Source organism: Eptatretus burgeri, chromosome 12 (assembly GCF_056783735.1).
Source record: "Eptatretus burgeri isolate ZD-2024b chromosome 12, Ebu_testis_v1, whole genome shotgun sequence".
Lineage (NCBI taxonomy): Eukaryota > Metazoa > Chordata > Myxini > Myxiniformes > Myxinidae > Eptatretus > Eptatretus burgeri.
Window position 1 is genome coordinate 54,486,922 of NC_140972.1, and position 26,140 is coordinate 54,513,061.

Sequence of the window (26,140 nt, forward strand, 5' to 3'; positions counted from 1 at the left end):
CCCCCCCCCACTCCCAATGGCAAACTTCAGTCGATATCCACTATGACTGTTCAAACGCCATTACATCGGTAAATTAATCCCCACTATACATACCATGCCTGGTGTTGGCTCAATGGCTAGGGTGGTTGGCTTGGGATCCTCTGATCCTGAGTTCAAACCCCACTCAGCTGTTGAATTATTACCAGGTGGGGTTGACTCTGCCCGTCATCCTTCCAAGGTTGGCAAAATGAGTCCCAGAATGCTGCTATAATGTGTTGGAGTGGCGACCTGTCCAGGATTGTGTCCAATAGCCAAGGAGTCTGCTTTGGCAGTACCAACGCTCTGCACAGAGTATGGTCCCAATGGATGGATGGATTACATACTAAGGCATCATATAGTTTGCCTACCTGGGGGGGGGGAGCAGGAGAGCTCCATGGGCTGGGAATGGGACAGGGGGAGAGCTGGAGGGTCTGGGGGTTGGGGGGGGTGCAGGAGAGCTCCATGGGCTGGGAAGGGGACAGGAGAGCTGGAGGGTCTGGGGAGTGGGGGGGCAGGATAGCTCTATGGGCTGGGAAGAGGACAGGAGAACCTGAGGATTTAGGGGTGGTGGTGAATGGTTTAAAATGATGAATTGAGGTGCTGCTGGTTTGGGTTTATATATAACTAGAAGGGCACTTGGTGGATCGCATACCTCTGCCACGTAGTGTCTGATCAACGAGAACATATCAGGCCAATATATTTTTGAAATATCATGCTGTATAGTGCTATATCGTTTTGGGCCCTATCTATAAATGGTGAAGAATCACTTGAAAAATTAAGTAATAGGCCAGGGGCCAGTGGGACCTACCTTGCACCCCCCCCCCAACGACAATTTTTCACTGATACCACAGTGTTCATATATATATACCAAGTATCAGAAAAAAGATGTTCCCAGAAAAATAACTAATTTGCACTATGCTTTATTAATCTGTTTCCATAGCAACCAATCAAAAATAGACGTATCTCACAAAGATCGGCAAAATGTCAATATCTCCTGTCAAATGTAAACATAAAATCACAAAATTGGTGTCAAATTAAAGCTTATACATTTACGTATTAAAATATATTTTGGTTATGCTAATTAGCTCATTTGCATATTGATTAAATTTGACTTGAAGATAATAATTCCCACAAAAATGCAAGAATTTCCATTTTCTTTCCTTGTAATTACCACACGTCAGTTTTTTGTCAAAAAAAACATTACTTAAGTGTTGCCAGATACAAGCCAGGTTGGCAAAAAATATATAAAAAAATTTGAATTTTTTTTAAGTAGGCTAATTAGCATAAAATACAAAGCACAATGAATCGTTCGAAAATCATGCAAAATCAGATTAATCAATATAATTAATTACCTGGGCCTGATATAATACATAACTGCGATTTATGATGTCTGTTGGTGTTTAAGGGAAACATAACTATTTTCTGTTTGAGTAAAAGTAGTGGAAATAATTTTAAATGCATTGATATGCTTATTAGGATCTGCCATTATGGAAATTCTCATTTTCGTAAATATCTCAACTTCTGGTGCATGGAAATTTGTAAATGAGGAATCTACACATATGTTTGGAGGGTCAAGGAATAATGTGAACATATTTCCTTTGTTGTCAGAGATGTAGAATAATGTTTGGATAGCTTGATCACATACAAAAATGGAAACAGCTTAATAAAGCATAGTGAAAATTAGTTATTTTTCTGGGAACATCTTTTTTCTGATACTTGGGATATATATGAACACTGTGGTATCAGTGAAAAATTGTCGCGGGGGGAGGGGGGGGGTGCAAGGTTGGTCCCACTGGCCCCTGGCCTATAACTCTCGTATCCAGATTTGGATTCGGATCTTCACCAAAATTGAATCAGTTCATCCTTGCCACACACCCAACCTGTACACAATATTTCTTCCGGATCTGTCCACAACTTTTTGAAATATCCTGCACATAAACAAACAGACAAACAAATGAAATTGCTCGTTGAGCAAGGAATTGCCGGAATAACTTTGTCATATCTCCATGATCTCTGAAAAAACAAAAACCTGGAAATCAATTTGGTTCTTATAAGTCGATAGTGCTACTGTTTAATGAGTTATAGCACTTAGTTTGGTCATGATCATAACTTGGAAGTCAATCGGACTTGAAATGGCGTTTTTATCACAATTTGAAATTTTTGAATCGACCCCCCTGACATTCGACCCCCGACCGCTAAGAAGGGTGTTAGTGTGACACCCCAATTAGACATATGTTTGGATGCAGAATTCGAAGATGCACATTTTGGATTTGGGTTGAAGTCGATACGACCATTTTAGCAGACGTTATTGTGAAAATAAGAATTTCGGTGACCTTGACCTTGACCTTTGACCTAGATTCACCAAAAATGACAACTGTCTAAGTTGGACCATGTCCGACGTCGGTACCCAGTTTGGTCCTGATCGCTGAAACAGTGTAGCTGCTACAGTGGAAACAAACAAACAGACAGACAGACACACAGAATGACACACAACCAACCAACAGAATTGCTGAAATCCGAAGGATTCCGGCAATTAACAAGAAGACGACGTCGTGCAGAGCACGATACTTGCAAAATCCATCAAACAAATTTCACCTCAAAAATAATTGGTGGTTACATTCAATGACCAAATATGCAACTCCTTTTCAAATATCAAGGCAATTGGATGAAAATTGTCAATTTTAGAAATTCGGCCTATGTTGACCTTTTGGTCCATGTTGACCTCAAAAATAATTTGCTCGTTGAATTCAATGACCTGAAATATATATCCTCTTCAGATTTCAAGTCAATTGGATGAAAATTGAGGATTTTAGAAAAACCACCTTAGTTGTTGACATTAGGACTTTTTTACCTTTTGACCTTTTGACCTCAAACAAGAGGCTTCTTCCTTATGAGAAACACAACCATGTGTTGAAATTTTGTGAAGATCAGTTTAAAATTGTGACCTGGAGGTGATAAGCAGACAAACAATCAGACAGACAGACAGACAGAATAACAAAATCGAATGACCAGTATACTTGAAAAATCTTCGATTTTGCAAGTAACAAACAGACAGACAGACAGAATAACAAAATCCATCCATCCATTGGGACCATACTCTGTGCAGAGCGTTGGTGCTGCCTAAGCAGTTTCCTTGGCTATTGAGCACAATCCTGGATGGGTCGCCAATCCAACACAGGGTACCAGCAAGTTGGTACTAATTTTTGCCGACCTCGGAAGAATGACAGGCAGAGTCAACTCCACCTGGTATTAATTCAACAGCCGAGTGGTATTTGAACTCAGGATCTCGGATCCCAAGCCCACCACCCTAACCATGAAGCCAACACCAGGCATAATAACAAAATCGAGTGAACAATATACTTGAGAAATCTTCGATTTTATAAGTAACAGACAGACAGACGGGTGAAAATATAACCTCCTTCACCTTCGGTGGCAGAGGTAATTAGAAAGTACCTGCCCATCCAATCCTGTCCCGTCAACGCAAAGCCCGTCTGCATCCGTTTTGGGGGAAAAAGATAATCAGGTGATGTAAGGAGTGAGGAGGGGGACATAGGATATTCATCGCAGTCTTTTTAGATGTTGAATTGCGAATGATATACAACAACACACCAAGAGGAAGATCAAAATAAAAATGCAAATAAAAGGCGTTTGTATTGAGACGTCTTCTGCTTCATACATATTCAGGGAGGGACGCACGCAGAAATTGAAACAGAGCTTCAATCAGCCACTCTTTGTGATTGGTGACCATCCTATACCACGGTGATGTTCACCATAACTGTCAGGAGATGCGTCTGATATTTAAACGATGAATGTGGTCATCATTGGTTAGATATTTATTGGTATGCCATCCTGATGAAGGCAAATAAGCCCGAAATCTGGATCGGGGGCTCCGTTTGATGTTTAACTGATGTTGATCATGTAATCTTTGTTTATTTCACAGAGTCACCGGGCTGAGGCCTCTGTGTTGGAGGTGACGCTTTGGTGTTGGACTTTGTCCATTGGGGATCGGGGGAGTGCTAGTCATGCTGTGCGTGTTTGGATTTGCCCGCTGATCATATCACATGTCTTCTGGTTGAATGGTTTGCATGAGCGGGAACAATCGTCTGGACGGCAGACGGATGGTTGCTCTGTGTGGATTATGCAGTTTTACAGTGTGAGACATAATCTGTGGCGATGCTCACCATAACAGTCAGGAGGTGCGTCTGATGTTTTCACTGTATATGATGGAATACAGTCGTACTCCAAATGTAAGGATGATGTGGAATATATATATATATATATATATATATATATATATATATATATATATATATATATATATATATATATATATATATATATATATATATAGTTACGTTTGAGGGGGGGGGGTATGCATTCAAAGGGTAATTAGGATGTTTAATTAGGTATGCCATGCTGTTCGAGTGTACCAGGATCTCGATGTAATAAGTAGCAATTCAGTGGTGATAAGTTGTCTAGTAAATGTCCATTTCTTCAAGGGGGAAATGATAATTGTCACGTAATTAGATAGGGATACGGGATAGGGTAAGTGTGTCTGCGTAAACCCCTTTTAGTATTCCCTGGAGGCTTGCCGTGACGTCACAGGACAGTGCTGCGGATGGCTCCGCCCCGTGATCACGATTGGCGGAAGGCGACGGCGGAGGGCCAATAAAACGGCTCGATTGGAAGTGACGAGGACTCGAGGATAAAAAGACTCTGTTCGGGGAAAAGGCGAAGAGGAAGAAGATCGGGACAGAAAAACCGTTTTGGTGGAGGCTGTTGTGCTGGGAGCGTGCTGTGTTGTTGCGCTGATTTGATCCTGGATTAATCGTGTCTCGTGGCCTTGCTGTGCCTCGTGCCTCACCTCGGTTGGCTCTGGGGTTCTGCTGGCTCGGAGTACGGGGTCGAACGGAGGAAGAAGATCGGTAAAGAGAAACCGTTCTGGTGGAGGCTGTTGTGCTGGGAGCGTGCTGTGTTGTTGCGCTGATTCGATCCTGGTTTCATCGTGTCTCGTGGCCTTGCTGTTCCTCGTGCCTCACCTCAGTTGGCTCTGGAGTTCTGCTGGTTCGGAGTACGGGGTCGAACGGCGGGCGGACCTGCCTCCCTCTCCTGTTCGCAACTTGGCGCCAGAACTGGCTCCCTGGCGGCTGTGAGCGGACTTGCGCCGACACCAGGAGGTCGATAGCACCACGGTGTCTCCTGCACCAGACGAGCGCGACGCCAGCTCGTCCAACGCCAATCCAGGGACTGTTGCGTCACCACCACGGGCCAGCCTGACCACCAGGACCAGCTACATTGTGTGTGTGTGTGTGTGTGTGTGTGTGTGTGTGTGTGTGTGTGTGTGTGTGTGTGTGTGTGTGTGTGTGTGTGTGTGTGTGTGTGTGTGTGTGTGTGTGTGTGCGCGTGTGCGTGTACGTGTACGTACGTACCTGGCGCCTTAGAGGGTTTGAGATTGGTATATCCATTGGAATTGTTTGTGTTTTTCCCCACGCCCGAACCCACACCTCCATCCCGTCGAATCGCCCCGGATCCCTCTTCTTGCCGAGTCTTGTTATTTCTGGTTAGAGAAATAAACGTTATCAAATCAGTGAAAAGCGACTCGTGCCACCTTCCTCGTCCCGTTTGCGGTAGAGCGATTAAAACCGCCATCTTTGGTTTATAAATAAATAAACCGCCTCCATCGTTTCGGCTCATTCTACGTTGGCGGGACTGTTCAAGCCCCGTGGACGTCACATTGGTGTCAGGGTGTTGGATGTTCGAACCCCTCTAAATTATATTTGGTATCGGGAGAATATACCTGGACTAAAATCTCGCCACGAATTGGAATATAAAATTACTGCAAAAAAGCGTGCGAGCGCGGGAAAATTTTGGCGGGATTTTTCAAATTAAAATTAATTGGCGGCAAACGGGACTTCTGCACCATGGCGGATGTGCAGATGTTTGAGGAGGAAGGCCACGTGTCTGGCAGCGAGTCGGGGGAAGAAGGGAGAGACGGGGGTAGGGTTGGAACCTCCCCCATTCCGAGCGTGGACCGTGCTTCATCGCCCGTAACGGAGCCGGCAGCGCCGGAAACTGGCACGATGACGATCTGGACAATGTAGGAACGTTTAATGAGTGCAATTACAGGACAGGGGGCAAAAATGACGGCACAGGGGGCACAAATGGCAGACATGACGGCACAGAGGGCAGACATGACGGCACAGAGGGCAGACATGACGGCACAGAGGGCAGACATGACGGCACAGGGGGCAGAAATGACAGATCAATTGGGGGTAATGGGGCAACAGTTGGGTGCACGGATTGATTTAATGAGGGATTAATTGGGGGAAAAGATGGAGAAAATGAAAACTGAGATGCAGGAGTGTGTGGATGTTAAATTGGGAGAAATACAAAGTAAATTCGAGGATAGATTGGAGGAAACAAAGGTAGAAATTACATTGGAGGGGGAAAATATACGGAAAAAATTGGTAGATAAAATTGATGCAACGAACATTCGGGTTGATAAAGTGGATGAAAGCCTGGAACGTCATCGTGCCTGTGTGGATGCTCGTATGCAGCTGCAAGTTGAAGAGTGGGGAGAGCTGAGGAAGCAAGGGATGAATTTGGCGGAGGAGGTAAAAGGATTGGAGGCTCGTTTGGACGAAGAAGATAAAATTATGAGCCAAGATGAAGTCTTGGATAAAGGCCTGGTAGAGCCGTCTTTTGGAAGTAGAGTGTCCGGGTTGGTTGAGGAGCAGCTACAAACTCGCGACGGAGCCTTGGAGGAGGTTGTGCGGGCCCAGAAGATCCTGCGGGAAGAGGTGAATCGGTCCATTCAACGTTTGGAACAGGAGGCAAAATTGACCCATGAGACCCTCACCACAAAACATCTTTGGCCACAGTGGGCTCCGAAATTAGATACGCAGCCACAAGGGTGTTTGATCCCTGGGCTGGATTCGGACAAGGGAGAAACTGGGAAGCGGGCCACCGTAAAAGTGATCCCCCTGGTAAATTTTGACGGGTCAGGGAGCCTTGAAGCTTTTCTGACGCAATTTGAGTGTATTTCCCGACTAAATGGGTGGAATGAGCGGGAACGTACAGGGAATTTGGTGGCAACGTTGCGGGGACCAGCCGCAGATGTGTTAAACGTGATCGCGGAGGGGATGTTGACCAGCTCCCACATTTGCGAGGTGTTGAGCCGTCGGTTTGGGTTCGCAGCGAACTGTGATCTGGTGCGGGCCCAGCTCCAGCACCGCAGATTAAAGCCGGGTGAGACAGTGCAGGAGCTGGCACAGGACATTTACCAATCAGTCAGGATCGCGTATCGGGACCTTACAGTGGAGGCATGGGACAGACTGGCACTCGAGAAATTTTTAGCTGCTCTTCCGGACCCTGAGGTCCGAGCGCTAGTGGAGTTACAGGATCCACCCACCGTTCACCGAGCGACTGAGTGCGCAGCCAGGCTGGCCTCGTGGAGGCGGCCGGGTCGGGTGCCAGAGAGGCCATCGGTGACGGTCCTACAGGCGGAGATTCAGGATCAAGGAGAGGGGCTGGTAGAAATTGGCATTACCCAAATGCTTCAGAGGATGAATCCTCCTGCTGAACCGCTAGGTCTATCCGAGGTGCCCTTACATAGGTCGAGTCCGGAAATCACTGTCGGGGGTCGGGGAGACTAGATTGGGTGAGCATATAGGGCCATGCTCGGCTGGTGAGATTGTGGCGAAGTGCCTCCTTTGGTGGAAAAAAGTGAATTGTGGGAAAATTGGCATGGCTTTGTAAGTTCTGCTGGGTTTTCGAGTGACAATAGGGACAGTGGGTAATTGGTAACAAAGCGGGCACAAGTGGCTGTCAAATGGCTGGTGTGTGGATCAGGTGAGAAGTGCTGTGTGAGTTGTTTTAAGTTAAGAAGTGAAATGTATGGTGCACACATTGTTTTTTTATTGGACATGGTGTGGTAACAGGGAAGGTCATGGTCGGTGAAGTGTTAGAAATGCAGGTGTCACATGTAAGGCCGATGGGGTGGGGGAGTCATGTGGGTTTTGTGGGTGGGGATGATGTGCTTGTCCACAGGGATTGCTGAAGCTCACGGTGAGCGGGAATTGCAACCCCCTTCAAGGAGATTCACCCCTGGTGGCGAACGGTGACAGTGTCTGTAGGCAACTGGGAGAGGGTCTGGTTGGGCGACCAAGGCGGGTAGGACCTTGGCGACCCAGGAAGGCCAGAGGAGCCAGTGAGACCCCTTCCAGTGTGTTGTATGGGATGAGAGCTGATGGCTACCAGGGAGGTGGGAATCAAAGGGAGCGGGGCAGAGAAACGTCCGGGTTGGACTAAAGCTTACCTGTGGGCATGGTTGCACCTGAGATGCTCCCATCATCTTGTGGTAACCCACCCCATGGCCATGACGGGATGCAGCCTGCATCATTAAAATGGGGACCATGACCTAGAAATGTGATGATGACCATGGTGTGAGTGTTGTGAAGATGTGTGAGTCCCACTCGATCCGGCACAACTTGACATGTGCAGCAAGGGCATGATGTCCGCATAATTTTGGGGCAAGCAAATTTGGAAATTGGCTCCCCAGGTAACGCTGGGTCTATTAGCATCCACTGGGGGAGGCGGTCAAGTGTAAATATCCTGTGAATAGTGTCGTTAAGGCTTAGAGTAGGAATGTAAAGTATAAGTGCTTCCTTCCTGAAAGTCCCTGAAATGTCCATCTTCTCTTCGCCATGTTCCCCGTCCCATCCCCATCCCTCTCCCTTCCACAGTTCACCTAATGTGTCTGTTCCCCACTGTTTTGTCCCTTCCACTCCCGCCCCCTTGTCTCATGCCTCCTTGCTGTGAGTTGTGTGTTAGCTCTCATACGAGCCTCGACCAAGGTATACAAAAAAAAAAAAAAAGTGCTGTGTTTTTGTGGAACCTGTTGTTTCCCCTCCCCAGATCACTGGAAGAGTGTTGGACAAGAGCGATGATCCAGAGGATGGAGTGCAACTTCGCTCAGTGCTCTCATGTGATAAAATAAAAAAAATAAAATAAAATGAATGATTGATTGTTTAGGCGAGGATAAGGCCATAAGGGGGTAGTACATTAAGCAGGATAGGTAAGTTAGCTGCGGCTCGCTGCCCATTGCCCCTCCTACTTTATTTCGTTAGGTTAATTAGGTGTGAGTCAGTAAGTGTTAAGGCTGGTACGGTAGCGCCTGTGATATACTTTGCAGGAGCTGCGGTACCAGAGGAGGGGGCAGTGTTACGTTTGAGGGTGGGTATGCATTCAAAGGGTAATTAGGATGTTTAATTAGGTATGCCATGCTGTTCGAGTTGTACCAGGATCTCGATGTAATAAGTAGCAATTCAGTGGTGATAAGTTGTCTAGTAAATGTCCATTTCTTCAAGGGGGAAATGATAATTGTCACGTAATTAGATAGGGATACGGGAGAGGGTAAGTGTGTCTGCGTAAACCCCTTTTAGTATTCCCTGGAGGCTTGCCGTGACGTCACAGGACAGTGCTGTGGATGGCTCCGCCCCGTGATCATGATTGGCGCAAGGCGACGGCGGAGGGCCAATAAAACGGCTCGATTGGAAGTGACGAGGACTCGAGGATAAAAAGGCTCTGTTCGGGGAAAGGCGAAGAGGAAGAAGATCGGGACAGAAAAACCGTTTTGGTGGAGGCTGTTGTGCTGGGAGCGTGCTGTGTTGTTGCGCTGATTCGATCCTGGATTCATCGTGTCTCGTGGCCTTGCTGTGCCTCGTGCCTCACCTCGGTTGGCTCTGGGGTTCTGCTGGCTCGGAGTATGGGGTCGAACGGCGGGCGGACCTGCCTCCCTCTCCTGCTCGCAACTTGGCGCCAGAACTGGCTCCCTGGCGGCTGTGAGCGGACTTGCGCCGACACCAGGAGGTCGACAGCACCACGGTGTCTCCTGCACCAGACGAGCGCAACGCCAGCTTGTCCAACGCCAATCCAGGGACTGTTGCGTCACCACCACGGGCCAGCCTGACCACCAGGACAAGCTACGTTGTGTGTGTGTGTGTGTGTGTGTGTGTGTGTGTGTGTGTGTGTGTGTGTGTGTGTGTGTGTGTGTGTGTGTGTGTGTGTGTGTGTGTGTGTGTGTGTGTGTGTGTGTGTGTGTGTGTGTGTGTGTGTGTACATACCTGGCGCCTTAGAGGGTTTGAGATTGGTATATCCATTTGAATTGTTTGTGTCTTCCCCACGCCCGAACCCACACCTCCATCCCGTCGAATCGCCCCGGATCCCTCTTCTTGCCGAGTCTTGTTATTTCTGGTTATAGAAATAAACGTTATCAACTCAGTGAAAAGCGATTCGTGCCACCTTCCTCGTCCCGTTTACGGTAGAGCGATTAAAACCACCATCTTTGGGTTATAAATAAATAAACCGCCTCCATCGTTTCGGCTCATTCTACGTTGGCTGGACTGTTCAAGTCCCGTGAACGTCACAATATATATATATATATATATATATATATATATATATATATATATATATATATATATATATATATATATATATATATATATATATATATATATATATATATATATATATATATATATATATATATATATATATATATATATATTACACACACATATATGTTGTTGGGGTTCTACAAAACTGCATGCCTTTAAGGCAATGGCACCCAACATTCAGTGATCCCCAAGCAGTTATTTTGTTCGTGTTCGTGCAGTTCGATCTTCCCCTCATGTCTAATGGGTTAACGGGATGAATTGTGTTGTGGGTCTAATAACTAGGTCTATAAACTATATTTATCTGTCTCCTCTTCTGATTTCTAACTCAATCCTTTATTTTTACCCATGGTGCAAGTCGAGGAAGTAAACACACACGCAATGCAATATGCGATTGAATAGCAAACACACCACATAGCTTGGAACCACTACCAAACTCCCTTTAATAAGCAAACTACACACTACACAGCACGCACATGGCACGCCAATTTCCAACGGCATCTCGCCTTCCTTCACCGCTCGCTCACTAAACTTTACCACTTCGAAAAACGCTTCCCACACACGGGTAAAAATATTCCCGTACCCCTCGTACCTCTGCATCGCTACAACTCGACACTATACGGAGGAGTACTGCACAACTTGGGCTGTCCTCGGATCGTGTGAAGCGGGGCCGAGCAATGGACGTTAATAGCTTGACCACCTCTCGCCGGGGATGTTCCGGGTGAACACGCGCGATTGATACGACCCTCGTCCAGTTGCCAGAACACGGCAAGACGGGGGTGCGGGAAGGGCGATCTCGGAGTTTGGTATGGGGCCGGGTGTGCTTTTTGGCTCATGAGAGGGGGCCCATGGGTGGTGGGTATGCATTGCTATTCGGCATTCAGATTGCACTCGGAGCACTTCAGGGTTGGGGTGTCGGCTCATACCCTATGTTGAGTCAGGAAGCCATGGCAAGCCGGATGGGCAAATGAGACCATTTCTGGCTGCGAGAGCCTGGCAGGGTGTGGCTCGGGCTGCTGTGGCCCAATAGAGGAGCAGGATTTGGGTCACCGTGCGTCGCTTCGGGTCGTCACCCCACCCTTTGCCCGGGGCTTATAAAAGGCAGAGTGCGAAGCCGTGCTCTCTTGTTCGCCTCTGCTTCACCCTCTCCTTTTCTGCTCCTCTCGGCTCTGTGTTGACTGCTCGTCATTGCTGCTGTCTTCACTGGCTCTTCACTCACGGTTGGTGTGCGACTGAGACGTTCTTCTTCTTGAGGACCAGTGCGGAGCGCACGTTGCCATGAGCCCCGGCAAAGTGACTAAGCCAGAGATAAGGCACCAACTCTTGAGGTGGGAACGCTCAAGCGGAGCGTCCCACGGAGGTATGCATGACTAGGTTAGGGATCTTTCGCCTCACGCACATTTTCTCTTCTCTTTCCACTCATTTATCTCGTACCCTTTGGACGCACAAAAGAGCATCATTACTGACTCGCAATCCCATTTTCTTCTGGCATGACACCAAACCCCCCATATTGCACAACACCACACCTCCCACTCCCACACCTTAATCACCAGTATTTCTCCCTCCTACCTCTCCCGAGGCGTACTAGGTTGCGTTGGTCGGCCGACTGTGATGGGTATTGCGAGGCCATTTGTCCTCAGCTGCTCTCTTTCTTTCTGGCTATCTAATCTTCCGTGTGTGTGTGTGTGTGTGTGTGTGTGTGTGTGTGTGTGTGTGTGTGTGTGTGTGTGTGTGTGTGTGTGTGTGTGTGTGTGTGTGTGTGTGTGTGGTGCCTGTCATATCATAAGTTAAGATTGTAGAAGTTCTAATGGGGTAAGTCTGCACTGTGTCTGCTTTTGTAAATCACTTGCCTTTTGCCACACCCCACAAATTCCTTGCTATCCCTGCTGTACATACGAATAAACTCATTTTACTGTGCTACATACCTTTCCTCACTTGATTGTAAATAAATGCTTTGTATAGAAATGTTCCCAGCTTGTTTTCGTCTTTTCCTTCATTGGTCCAGCATGGTTCATATTCTAGCTTAGCCGGGACGTTATTCCCCAACGATCTGTTTTTCTAGTCAGTACGTTCTTGGGCAGTTACGCTCGGCTGCATCTGATCTGGTAAGGTGATCCGGTTTGAACAAGGCGTATTGAGGGTGTGTTCCCCGGTAATTAAACCACGTGACCTTTAGAAGTCATGTGGTTGAGTTATTGGCGTTCACTGTCAATTAGCGACCCTCCGCGTCACCAAGTTATTTGTGTGCGGCCGGCCTGCGATTCATGAGAGTCTGGTGGGAACTCGAGGTAGCTTTCCCCATCGTGGTCTTTTTGCCCCCGACCCCGCAACAATATATATATATATATATATATATATATATATATATATATATATATATATATATATATATATATATATATATATATATATATATATATCTTCCCCAATTTTTTATTTTGACACCGTTAGGATATCCCAAAGTGTGAAACATTGTCTCATCCACATTCCTCCCATAATCCCCCCAAAGAAATTGCGTCGTTTTGACAGATAAAAATTTTTGGTGTTGAAGTGGTACAGGCATGCCGAGCCGAATTGCCTCCTCCTGCGTCTAGTTACCTTGTGTATCCTTGTAAATATTGTGTCGGGCATCGTTCTATGGAGTTTGTTTTTAACTTGTTTTTTTATTTTATTGTAATACTGGCAGGATGGTTTTGAGGTCTTTGCACTCTCCTCTGTCGAGCCTGGGTTTGAATCCTGACCCAAATACACACCCTCATCCTGATGTTTCACATGCATTGTGAGGCATCAATATTTGTGCTGTCCATCTGTCTGCACTCAGTTGGTAAATGTTAAAGGCCCCACTGTCTTTGACGAAGTATCAGTGAGTTGTCACTGGCACCCAAAACAGATTCCATATTCTGTCCAAATGCACATCAGTTGAACATTCGGCCCAGCCAAGCAGTTCACACACCAACCGTGAGTGAAGAGCCAGTGAAGAAAGGCTTGCATCAAAAACTTTCCCCGGCCGATCCCACAAGAAGATAGAAATAATTGGGGTCGTTGTCATTTTAGTAGTCGTCAAAAGTAGTAGTAGTAGTAGTAGTTTTTGAAACCACTTTTTGAAACAAGTCCACGTATTTCTTTTTAAATACAGTATGTGTGTAATCCAGTCTCATGGAAAAGCCAAATATTTCTCCGCTAATCTTGGTTTGCTTCCAATCCTCAAACTTTTACTCATCAAAAGTCTTGCATTTTCACAGTGTTATCTTCTCCTCCACCTCGTCCTCCTCCTCCTCCTCCCCCTCCTCCTCCTCCTCCTCCCATCTTCCAACCTCCCTTCTCCCAGCCATGTAAACTCCACAAAAGTGGAAAAACTCTAGCGCTAAAATGAAATACACTTTTCAAAAATGTTAGAAGAAACGATGAGAAATCCCATTTGTGAAATACAGTATTTGATTTTGCAACTTTTTTAAGACTGTTTGAGACATGCAGATACCAGATAGTGACAAGTCTGACGACATCTGCTGAAGCAACACTTTTGTGGACATGTAACCGGACATGTAGGGTGCGGTGGATGTGTGGAGGAGGGGGGATAATCAAGATGGAAAGTGTGAGAGGGGAAACTGGAACATTAATTGTTAAAAAGGCCTCTTGAACCGAAAATACATTTTTATTTTGTATCCAAAAATCTCGGCTCATGGAAGTGCATGATGAGCAAGGATAAAAGGCAATGGGGCAACATGTGGACACAACAAAAAAAGGGAATTTATCCTGGGTTAATGGGGGTATAAAAGAACGCGAGTGGAGTTGGGGGATGACATGAGATGGTGGTCCACCACGTGCCTGAGCCCCTGGAGGGAAAATTGTGATTAAGACTTGCCATTTTTGTCCTGTTGTGCTTGTTAATGATTAAAACACAATTTCCTTTTCCACTTTATTTTCACCCCAGGAATCTGGAGACAGATTGACTCCAGGAACTTTGAGCAATGTTTGTTTCAATGGTTAATGATTGATTTTTCTCGCACTTTTTTATATACAATGTCAAGGCTTGAATAAGAGCTAACACACAGCACGTATAACAAGGGGAGCAGGAGATAAGAGGGACGGGAGAGGGAAGCAGAAAACAGTGGGGAATAGACACGTGAAGAGATGTGTGGAAGGGCGGGGGATTGGGCGGGGAACACGAGGTACACGTTGTAAACAAGATGGACATTACAGGGACTTTCAGGAAGGAAAGCAGGGAATATGAAGGAGGTGGGTTTGAGGTGGATTGATGGGGGAAGAAAAGATTATGGTTTTGGATGGGGGAAGCTAAGAGCTAGTAGTGAACAGCTGTCTTAAAGACCTGGAGGGAAGAGTGGGATTAAAGAGTGTGTGGGTGTTTATTCCAAACGTGGGGAAAAATAAGAATGAAGGAATGAAGGTGAGCAGTGATTCTTGATTTTGGTAGTTTAACTAGAAGGGGGTTGCTGGTGGACCTTGAGCACCCTGCGGAAATATGGGTGGGACAGATGGCAGACAGAGCAGGGGGGTGAGACCGGAGAGGAGACTGTAGAAGACAGAAAGACCAGTGACCTGCCTGTGGTGAGAGAATGAGAGACCCAAAGACTGAGCCTCATCGCGGGAGTTAACTGGCATTGCCAGTTCAGTTGAATCAATGTCAGAAAAATGGCTGGGAAAGGCCATTGGTCAACAATAGGTTGACATCCATGTGGAGGAGGAAATAATCCTCCTTGGGAAATGCCCCACTGACATCGCTGGTACCCAGAGTGCCATGGTGTGTGTGTGTGTGCGTGTGTGCGTGTTCCTCTACGAACCAATTGGATCCTGTTTAAAAAAAAAAAACAAAATAAAAAACAGTTGGTGTTGTGGAGGTCACTGTGAAATACCATGAGTCAACACAGTGTTTTGGCATCCTCAACAGATGCATATGCACCCATTATCAGGCTGGAGTACATTGAACTACTACTGGGGTGTTCTGTTAGCAAGCGGCTTGCTATCACCTTCCAAGCCAGTCGTTCCGTAACAACCGCTTTGGAAGTTGCTTGGCAAGCGTAGCAAGCGGTTAAGAGAGGACGGTGCCTCGCTATATTATCAAAAATGGCTGCTGCAGTCAAATTCAAAACTATACTACAACCAATGAATTGTTCAGAGGCATTCACCTGTTATGTATTGTTACTATAATTCACGGATTGGTGTGTGTGTGTGTGTGTGTGTGTGTGTGTGTGTGTGTGTGTGTGTGTGTGTGTGTGTGTGTGTGTGTGTGTGTGTGTGTGTGTGTGTGTGTGTGTGTGTGTGTGTGTGTGTGTGTGTGTGTGTGTGTGTGTGTGTCGTACTATTCCTCCTACAATTCTGGGCCGATTACATCCAGACTTGCTACATAGGATCAGTATAACCCAAATTATTGTATTGGGCTGTTTTTATCTTGGCTGGTGGTCTGGGGAGGGTGGAGGGGACACAAATTCTCTATGTAAATGTGTCAGGTGTAGCGCCACCTCCAGGTGGTGGAGGGTATTACAAGTTTCCACCATTTACAGTACAGTATTCCTGTCCCCCACCTTTTCCAGTGCAGTGAGGTGTTTTGAATGATAAGCAGTAGGTATGTTTTTTCTTCATGTGCTTAACCTGAGTTTAAAATATTTTTTTATTTTTAGGAGCAATTGAAATAGCTGTCAGTTGCCTATACACCTTCCAAATATGCATGTTTGGGACAAGATCATTTGTAGGACGGGTACTCTACCAGTACTCATAAATCGATATTGTAAAAAGTGCTGCGTTTGTTTGTCGTACTATAACTTGAGAACGGATTGACCAATTTCAATAAACACCCGGAGCCTCCCCTACTACCTGAGTGGTGTAAGAGATCAAGTAAACTGCAAACGACGGCCCGGGCAGCATCTGCTCAAGTACCACAGAGTGGACATATACAAGGAGGAATGTGGGGAACAACACAAACACGAGGGAGAATATCAGTATCAGTACATGTCGATGACATTGTGGAGGTGCACAGGAGGCAGTGATTGACAGCACATTTGAAAAAACGACCTCATGACCTGTTTTAGCCATTGTTATTTAAAATGCAGAAGAGGAATGTAATGTGAACCTTAAAAAAAACAACAACATGAATTACATTGTAATATGGTTTGTAAACTTTATATTTTATTTAGGCTTTGACTGTTTGTTAAGATTTCCAGTGCAGTACTATGATTGCCAAGCAGCGAGCTGACTGTGTCCTCTGAAAATATTCTGAGTTGTGTCGAACAGTCAGGTGATGAACAATAGGAAACCATTTTAAAAATGCAAACTGACACTTGATAGAATTACTCAATGGCTTTCAAATGACGTCCACAATGTGAAACTGCACAGGTTCAGATTGGATTAACACGAGTTCAGGTCACAGCGAAAGTGAATTCTTTCCCAAATTCCATCACACATTTCCACAAAACCATTGCCGGCCATCGTTCAACAATCAGATTGTTGACGTGTTTTTCAACAAATCAGGATTACACTCATTTACCACACAGCCAGGAAGGTGTTTCATCCCTCAGGTGGGACGGTGTTTTGCCCCCCCTTCCCTGCCAAGGAGGGTGTTTTGCCCCCCCTTCCCTGCCAAGGAGGGTGTTTTGCCCCCCCTTCCCTGCCAAGGAGGGTGTTTTGCCCCCCCTTCCCTGCCAAGGAGTGTTTTGCCCCCCCTTCCCTGTCAAGGAGGGTGTTTTGCCCCCCCTTCCCTGCCAAGGAGGGTGTTTTGCCCCCCCTTCCCTGCCAAGGAGGGTGTTTTGCCCCCCCCTTCCCTGCCAAGGAGTGTTTTCCCCCCCTTCCCTGCCAAGGAGTGTTTTGCCCCCCCTTCCCTGCCAAGGAGTGTTTTGCCCCACTCCCTGCCAAGGAGGATGTTTTTCCCCACTCCCTGCCAAGGAGGATGTTTTGCCCCACTCCCTGCCAAGGAGGATGTTTTGCCCCTTCCCTGCCAAGGAGGGTGTTTTGCCCCCCTTCCCTGCCAAGGAGTGTTTTGCCCCTTCCTCCCTGCCAAGGAGGATATTTTGCCCCCTTCCTTGCCAAGGAGTGTTTTCCCCCTTCCCTACCAAGGAGGGTGTTTTGGCCCCCTCCCTGCCAAGGAGGGTGTTTCACCACTCCTCCCTGCCAAGGAGGATGTTTCACCCCTCCTTCCTGGCAAAGAGGATGTTTTGCCCCTCTGAATCTCGGAGGATGTTTCACACCCTCCCCACCCCCCCCCCACACACACACCTCGGAGAGTGTTTAGCCCATGACCCCCAGCTGGGACGGTGTCTTTGCTTCCCAGGTCGAAAAACCAGTAAAGACCAGTAGCTTACTGGTCAACTGGTACCAGTTGAAAACCAGTAGCCAACTGGTACCAGTAAAGCCAGTTGGTTTCTTACTGGTTTTAATATGGAAATTGGAATAGAGTGATATATTACCAGTTGAAATACAATTGTATTTAATAACTGGTATCAACTGGGACCAGTACATTGTAACTGGTATCAACTGGGAGACCAGTACATTGCAACTGGTATCAACTGGGACCAGTAAGACTTTAACTGGTACAAATATGAGCTACTGGTTTTTTCAACTGGGACCAGTACATTGTAACTGGTATCAACTGGGACCAGTACATTGTAACTGGTATCAACTGGGACCAGTACATTGCAGCTGGTATCAACTGGGAGACCAGTACATTGCAGCTGGTATCAACTGGAACCAGTAAGACTTTAACTGGTACAAATATGAGCTACTGGTTTTTTCAACTGGGAAATTGGAATTCTGACTGAATTTAACTGGTACCAGTTGAAACCAATAGAGACCAGTTAAAGACCAATTAGAACCAATAGAGACCAGTTGAAAATGTGTACTGGTTTTAACTGGTTTTTCGACCTGGGTTACTTCTTACACGATTCCAGAACAGTTTCACCCCCCCTCCCTGCCAAGGAGGGTGTTTCATCCACCCCTCCCTGCCAAGGAGGGTGTTTCACCCCTCCTCTTGCCAAGGAGGATGTTTCATCTGCCCCTCCCTGCCAAGGAGGGTGTTTCACCCCCCCTCCCTGCCAAGGAGGGTATTTCGTCCCCTTCCCTGCCAAGGAGGGTGTTTCACCCCCCCCCTCCCTGCCAAGGAGGGTGTTTCACCCCCCCCCTCCCTGCCAAGGAGGGTGTTTCACCCCCTCCCTGCCAAGGAGGGTGTTTCACCCCCTCCCTGCCAAGGAGGGTGTTTCACCCCTCCTCTTGCCAAGGAGGATGTTTCATCTGCCCCTCCCTGCCAAGGAGGGTGTTTCACCCCCCCTCCCTGCCAAGGAGGGTATTTCGTCCCCTTCCCTGCCAAGGAGGGTGTTTTGCCCCTCTGAATCTCAGAGGATATTTCACACCCTCCCCACTCCCCCCCCCCCCCCCACACACACACCGAGGAGAGTGTTTAGCCCATGACCCCCAAGCTGGGATGGTGTCTTTGCTTACTTCTTGCACGATTCCAGAACAGTTTCACCCTCCTTCCCAGCACAATGTTTATGCTTTCAGTAATTACAACTATGCAACAATCTTGAGTATCATGTAAATACAAGACCCACAACACTGTATTTACAGTTTTCTCACTCTCTTTGCTCCAGCTTGAACCTGAGACGTCTGACTGCTCACCTTGTCTATCGTCTGCAATTATCTGTTGGATAAATATTTGTGAACCCTGCTCTGTTTGCCCTTCCAGGCAATGGCTACCCACGAAGATGGTAAGCTGAGTTTCCAGATCCTTGTGCGATGTTTACAATTCATCTTTGTGTTGATGTCTCTGGTAAACTTGGAATTTTCTCCTCCAACATTCCAGCATTCCTATTTCGTTCCAAGATATAGCCAAGTTGATAAGAGAGAGTGAGTTTGATATGTGCATTTTGTGGACAGCTTGGCATGTGCATTTATCATTGAGGTCACCCTGGGTACCATGTGCAGCAAAATGAGTGTACTGATTCTTGGAAGGTCTTTTACAAAATGATTTTATAATCAATGGACACAGTATATGTACATATAGATATAGATATATAATTTGAGATGTGATGTTCAACAAAACAGATCTGTATGAGTTTGACCTATAACGTGGCATTTGTTAATTGCTAGCTTGTCAAAGGCAACTGTCATTTTGAATGAATAATACAATTTTGTTATTTTCCATCGAGTTTAACGTCTTGTTAGCATATTTCACTTTTTTTATGCAAAAATTTGGATAATTCGGCCAAAGAAATTTTATAAACAATCTATATGAGCTATTATCTCAACTCTGCAATATCACAGTCTTCTCTGTTGATGAAGTTTTAGTTGGGAACATTTTTTTATCACTATTTTGCATCAAAACTTGTGACATTAATGTTTGGTTTGCATTAAGGTTCACCTTGGACTCTTTCAGTGTCCTTGGGGAGAAGTAGGTTGGAGTTTTTTTTAATGCTATTGACTGCAGAAGAAAGAAGAGACGTCATTAGGTGGGATTTGTGAAAATGAAACGCCCAATGAAATTGATTCCGAGATGAATAACTTCACACTTTATGATGAACCTCTTTTGAAGTCACTCTGCCTTCCGTTAAAATTTTGCAAATCTCTGGAAATGAATCTCGAAACATCTTTATCTTCAGCTCGGGGGCAGTGAGTTTCGTCTGTATCATCTCTCTTCTCCCCCCCCCCTCCTCACTTTGTAAGAATGAGCACCATTTATTTTTGTTGTGCAGAAAAGCTTTGCTGGGTCAGTTAATTTCTGCAGTGACCTGTGTTGATTGAAGGTACATTCATAAAGAACCGTTTTCTGAATATTGTGAAAGTGCTTCCTTCTAATAGTCTCACGAATTAGAATCGTATCCGAGTTAAACTTCTTGAAGCCCAACATTCTACAGCTTGCACATTAACTGTCTTGGGCTTGTTTATTTTTCTTTCAAAGGCATGTGCCATGAAATGTTCCACCGGGAGGCATTAAGGATCCCCTTTCTTTGAATCGGTCTACCAATGAATTGTCCAACCCAGATACTAAACCTTTATACCAGACTCGGTGGCACATCGGTTAGTGTTCCTTCTCAGTCTATGAGGGCGATGGTTCGAACCCTGACTGAGTCACACCAAACACTTTAAAAATGGGGCATGCTGCTGCCTCGCATTGTGCTCAACATTTAGAGGGCTAGTGGGCTTGTTGGTCCAATGGACCAAATTTTCATTGGTCTTCACAGCCTTGTTCCATACCTGCCTGCTGTACTGCTTCAGCATTAGATTGCCTTTCACCATGCGCAGGTGTGATTGGGGCCATTGTGGGTATTATATTGTTGCGGGCCGGGGTCCGGTGGCGAGAACGACCACTAGGTGGGGGAAGTTACGTCGTCTCCCAGCAGACTCCCGGAATTGTAGGCCGTCGCTCAGGGTTAATTCCGTGAGGCTGGGGTTCGCTGAGCCGACTGTGGATGCCAATACCTCCACCGCGTAGTGTAGGGTCTTTTTGTCTAGAACCAATTTACCTAATTAACCACGCGGTGTCGTCTACCGGGGAACCACGCCCTCGGTACGCCTTGTCCGATCCGGATCACTCTACCAACTACCAACTACCAACCACCTTTCCGGATCGGATGCAGCCGAGCGGAACTACGAAGGACGTACCGGCTCGAATGAACAGAATATCGGGAATAAAGACCCGGCTAAAACTCAGATCCGAACCATGCTGGACCAATGAAGGAAAAGACGAAAACGAACTGGGAACATTTCTACAATAATTTATTTACAAGCACTTACAAATGAAAGACACAGAGCAGACTTACGTGGGAATAAAACAGGCAAGATTTACAATGATCAAATAAAAACACTTATGCAATTCTACTTAAAGACGGCGCCACACACTCAGACGAACACTCAGATGAAAAGAAACCCAGATGTTTGCAAAGGACCCCCGCAGCCAGAGAGGGAGGTGAGCGAAGGCGCAGTCTCTCGGGTACCTGGACGTTGGAGGGAAGGGGTGCTCCGTGGTGCGGCACCTGCCAATGGTCGTGCGGCTCGGTCCACGGCCGCCCGCGTGGAGATCGTGTCTGCGAAAGAGCCCGGGTTGAGTAGAGCAGAGTCCGATGCGGGGATCAGGGTTTCTAGCTCACTCCCAAGACGACTCACTTTCCAGCTCACTCGCTCATCCTCTCAGCACGAATGCTCCGACTCTCTCAGCACTCTGTCCTGAGGATGGTGTCGCAATTTATTGATCTCCCTCAGCGGGGAGGGGTCTTGGTGAAGCCGACATCACTGTTCGCCCTGATTGGACGGGGCTTCCATGGGGCCGCCCTTTTTGGGCGGGGTTTCGGCCATGCTGGGAAGCCCACCCACTCCACAAGTGCGGACTCTCCAAAAAGAAACGACTGCAAGAGGATTTTGCCTCGGACAGAGAGTCGCCAGTTGGGCGAGTCGGTGAACAAGTGTTTGTTCAGCCCATGCGAGAGTAGCAAATAAAAGGGGAGAAATGATTTATAAACCTAACTAAAACAAGGACAAATGTGTCCAAGAGCTGCATCATAAAGGTTTTTGTCTTCACCAGAAGAAGAACAACAACGCGGAGCTCTCTTAGAGCCAGCGTTGGCAACGTGACGCGGCTAAAAACATCACAACGCACCCCCTTGTTGCTGCTCCCACTACACACAAGGATGGGTTCTACCGACACATATTTAATGGAATAACTGACTTGGGGACAACTGTATGTTTTGTATGCATACGGTTCCTAGAACCGTAACAATATGTTCATTATGATTATTATTGCCAAATGAATAGTCAGATCAGTCAGGTTTCTTGACTGCCACTGGTAACATGTAACTCAGTGCTACCTGCCGCATGGTCGGGTTGTCAGCGACTAAACCGACACCCCTCACTGACTCACCAGTGGAGAGGGTGACTGTGACCCTGCCAGGTTGAAAAACAACACCTGCCAAAGAGCGGATGAGCTCCTTTAGGGAGCCAACGGCCATCCAGTAAGGAGATGGTGTCTCGAAAAAAGACCCATCAGGTTAGACCACTTTTTTTAGGTAGTATATTGTAGACAGCAACCGCCCAGGGTGATACGACCGTTCTGACTTAGGAGCGTTAAAATGGTGCCCGGAACCATCTTACACTCTCCATGTCAGGATTGCTGGTCTTACTTTCTGTCTCACTCAAACTATAGCGACCGGCTAGCTTTAATCTTTTTTTCTGCAAACAAACATCATATACTTTTCATCATACATTTTTCTAACTCACTCATTTCCCCTCCTCACTTTATTGGGTCACCGAAATAGGTGACCCTTATTATCAGTAATTCTGTCTGTTTGTTTGGATGTTTGTTCGTTTGTCATCAGCATAATTGGTTGTAAATGTGGGCCGATTTTGACCAAACTCGGGTGGTAGGTACATCTTATGACCTCATGCTTTGGAAATTGTGATGGTTGCTAGGGACGCTTTGGTTCCCGAGCACAGCCGAAAAACCTTCAAAATCGGTACCGTTCACACGAAATCAATTCTGAAAGCCATTATCCCACGTAGGCTTATCAAATTTGGCATGCATCATCCACAGGTGATGCTCTACCAAATATATTCCGGTTTTTGTGATGTATGGAATAGTTTATCCGCAGCGCCCCCTACAAATGGGGTATGCCTGAAAATTGAAGACCCCCTAGCGACCAGGTGAGTGCATCGATCCGAATAAAACTTTGCAGGTTCATAACACACAATGTGGACGGTACTACAACTTTGCCTCAGGACATATTGACGGATATTGCTTAGTTCAGGGGTCAAAGGGCAAAAATCGATAATATGCGAGAGCTGGAGGTGCCTTCGTGCAAAATGTTACTCCTCTTCGGTTATGGTCGGATGGTCATGAAAATTCACACTAATCATCTGGAATGCATTGTGCCCAAACAATCAAGCGGAATTTTCGATTTATATCCTTGTTCACCCACAGCACCTCCTCGAACTTTGGGATTTCCAATATCAAACTGCATTTTCAGTACTTTTCATTCAAATTGATACCGAGTAGTTATCAGTAGATAGAACTCGATGAGATTTGGTATGCATAATCTTAAGGTGATTCTCTATCCGCTATTTGACATCCATTTTGTTCTATATCTTATAGTTTCCAAATGGTAACCCTCTCAACTTGGGTGTCCGAGGGCCATTGAGCATTCCCGCTGAAAATTCAAAGTACACTAGCTCCAAGACGTTTGAACCGAATCGAATGAATCTTTACATGCTTATAGACTGTAATGAGTACTACAACTTTGCTAATTTGCATAATGACCTATCTCGAGTAGGTCAGGGGTCAAAGGTCAATAAGTGCATTTTTCTGGCGAAATTACCATTCAAGGCACCCTTGCTCCTACACGGATTAACCGATACGAATGAAAGTTCATAGGTACATAGTACTCAATGAATACTACAACTTTACTTCAGGACATATTGACCTATCTCTGATGTCAGGGGTCAAAGGTCAATGAGTGCATTGTTCGGGCAAAATGACCATTCAAAGCCCCCTTGCTCATACACGGGTTAACCGATTCGATTGCAATTTCGTAAGTACTTAGTACAAGATTAACTCAGATCAGGGGTCAAAAGTCATCGGATGCTCGGCGACCCATGGCCGCCTACTGGCTTGTTCTCTCTTTTCTTACTTCTCTATGCAGTTCATTTATTTAAGGCTTGGCCTCGATGAGGACCATTTAGTCCGTGCCTGTAGCCTTCAACATACATATATATATATATATATATATATATATATATATATATATATATATATATATATATATATATATATATATATATATATATATATGAAATGACTTATTATTATTGTTGTAAATGTCATTAGTATTAATTAATATACTTTGTTACAATGTTATCATTGTTTTTGTTATTAGCCCCCATTGGACTTGGTCCAAAATGGGGGTTTATGGATTTGGTCTCAATTTTCGTGTCTGTGCGTGCATGTGTCCGCAGCCATTCCTCGGACATGCATTTACCGATATTGTTCAAACTTGGCACAGATAACGAACGATGGCTTACATATGCACCTCAGCTTTTATTTCTTTATTTATTATTATTATCTATTATTAATATTCACAAATACAATTGAATTTGGTGTCGCATTGATTATTGCTTGGCATATCGAGTTAGCAGGAACATCAATTGTTCATTAATATATAAACAAGCTCATTTATATACCGTATGTGATTTCATCATCATAAACTTTAATAAAACCTTTGCCAGATTTCATGAAACTCTGGTATTTGCATTTGTGGTACATATTTTGGTTCTGTGTCAGTTTGACTTTTTCATTAAAAAAAATACAAGTGCTATGCTCATAGAACAAGAAGTCATGGAGGGTAGAAAGGCAACAAACTACCACTGGAGCAACAACCAGGGCCAATGATCAAGGGAATGAGCAAACAGAAAGAGAAAGAGAATAGGGAGGTGGGTTTGAGGGAGAGTTAATGAGGATAAAAAGATGATGGGTAGGAATGCAGGATGACTTGAGGATGGTATTGCACTGTCAACTTCAAACCCTGGAGGGAATATTAACTTTGAACTGACTTAGGAAGGAATTCAGGAGTGGGAGAAAAGAGGAAGAAAGGAGGAAAGGTGGGCGTTGAGCTTGGATTTTGGAACGTTGACTAGTAAGGGGCCACTGGAAGAACACGTGCATCCTTGAGCGACGGATAAAGGTCACAGAGTTGAGAGAGCAGATGGAGCATTACCCAAAGAGAGGTGAAAGCATTGGCCACCAACCAGTGTGTGATGCGAGAGTGGTAAACCTTGTGTTTGTTCTTCTTTGTGGGAGTAGCTAATTATATTGAGAAGTTTGGATTCCACAGTGTCCAGGAGATACAGCTTAAAGTGGGGGCACCAGCCCATAAGAAATGTTGTACTGTACTCCTTTATGCTGTGAACAAAGGCCTGGCAGGCTGAGACAAGTTCAGATTTACCAAGGAAGGACTTGGTGTGACTGAGGATGCCCAAGCTGCAGCTGTCCTTGTTGATTTGTTTTGATATTGGCCTTTGATATATTGTCTGTGCAGGAGAGGTTGTGGCTGATGGTGAGACCCAGAAATTTTTGAAACAGAACCTTTTTGTAGAGTTTGATCAAGGATGAAGACAAGTGGGTTTGTTGTGTAATCCTTCTGGAGAGACAGGATGAGAGTGTGACATTTGCCTGGGTTGAATGTCATGTTCAGTGTCAGACCAGCATCTCATCCTTTCCTGGTCAGCAGAGAGGAAAGCATCTGCTGCCAGTCTGTTATTGGGATAGGGTAGTACAGAGCATAATGTGGAGTCATCTGCTTGCATTGGTATCTTCAGTTATTCTACGATATCATGGCTAATTTGAATCATATCTATTATTCAGTCAGTGTTATTTATGCGTAAATGTTACTATGATAGATTTCAGTGAGTGACTGTATCATGAATCCTTATATTTATCTTAAGTCTTTCCATGTCCTTACATGGCTGCTAATCTCAAGTCTTTCCTCTTTTCAAAAAGCCTGACTAGCAATTTGTATTCTGTCACCATCACTCAACTACCGACATACTACTGCTTGTCTCTCAGCTATGGTTGGAGGCCTTGAATCTCAAACAAGAGGTCATGACTGTCTCCCTCGATAGATCTCGGCCATTTGAAATAGTCTGGCACCCTGATCTGCTTGTAAGGCTCCCTGCCTGTGGTG

General features: G+C 45.7%; 1 protein-coding gene across 5 annotated transcripts in view; it reads left to right on the forward strand.

Annotated features, from left to right (window-relative positions):
• ADISSP (adipose secreted signaling protein) overlaps positions 1-26,140 on the forward strand; it is a 63,907-nt gene that overhangs the window by 3,881 nt on the left and 33,886 nt on the right. For 3 of the 5 annotated variants that reach the window (XM_085848031.1, XM_085848029.1, XM_085848030.1), the window contains exon 2: positions 19,067-19,183. The exons of the other annotated variants lie outside the window; for them this stretch is intronic. In XM_085848031.1, coding sequence (XP_085704157.1) covers positions 19,165-19,183 — 19 coding nt within the window. In that variant the 5' untranslated portion in view covers positions 19,067-19,164. The remainder of the gene's footprint in view (positions 1-19,066; positions 19,184-26,140) is intronic. 5 annotated transcript variants of the gene reach the window in all.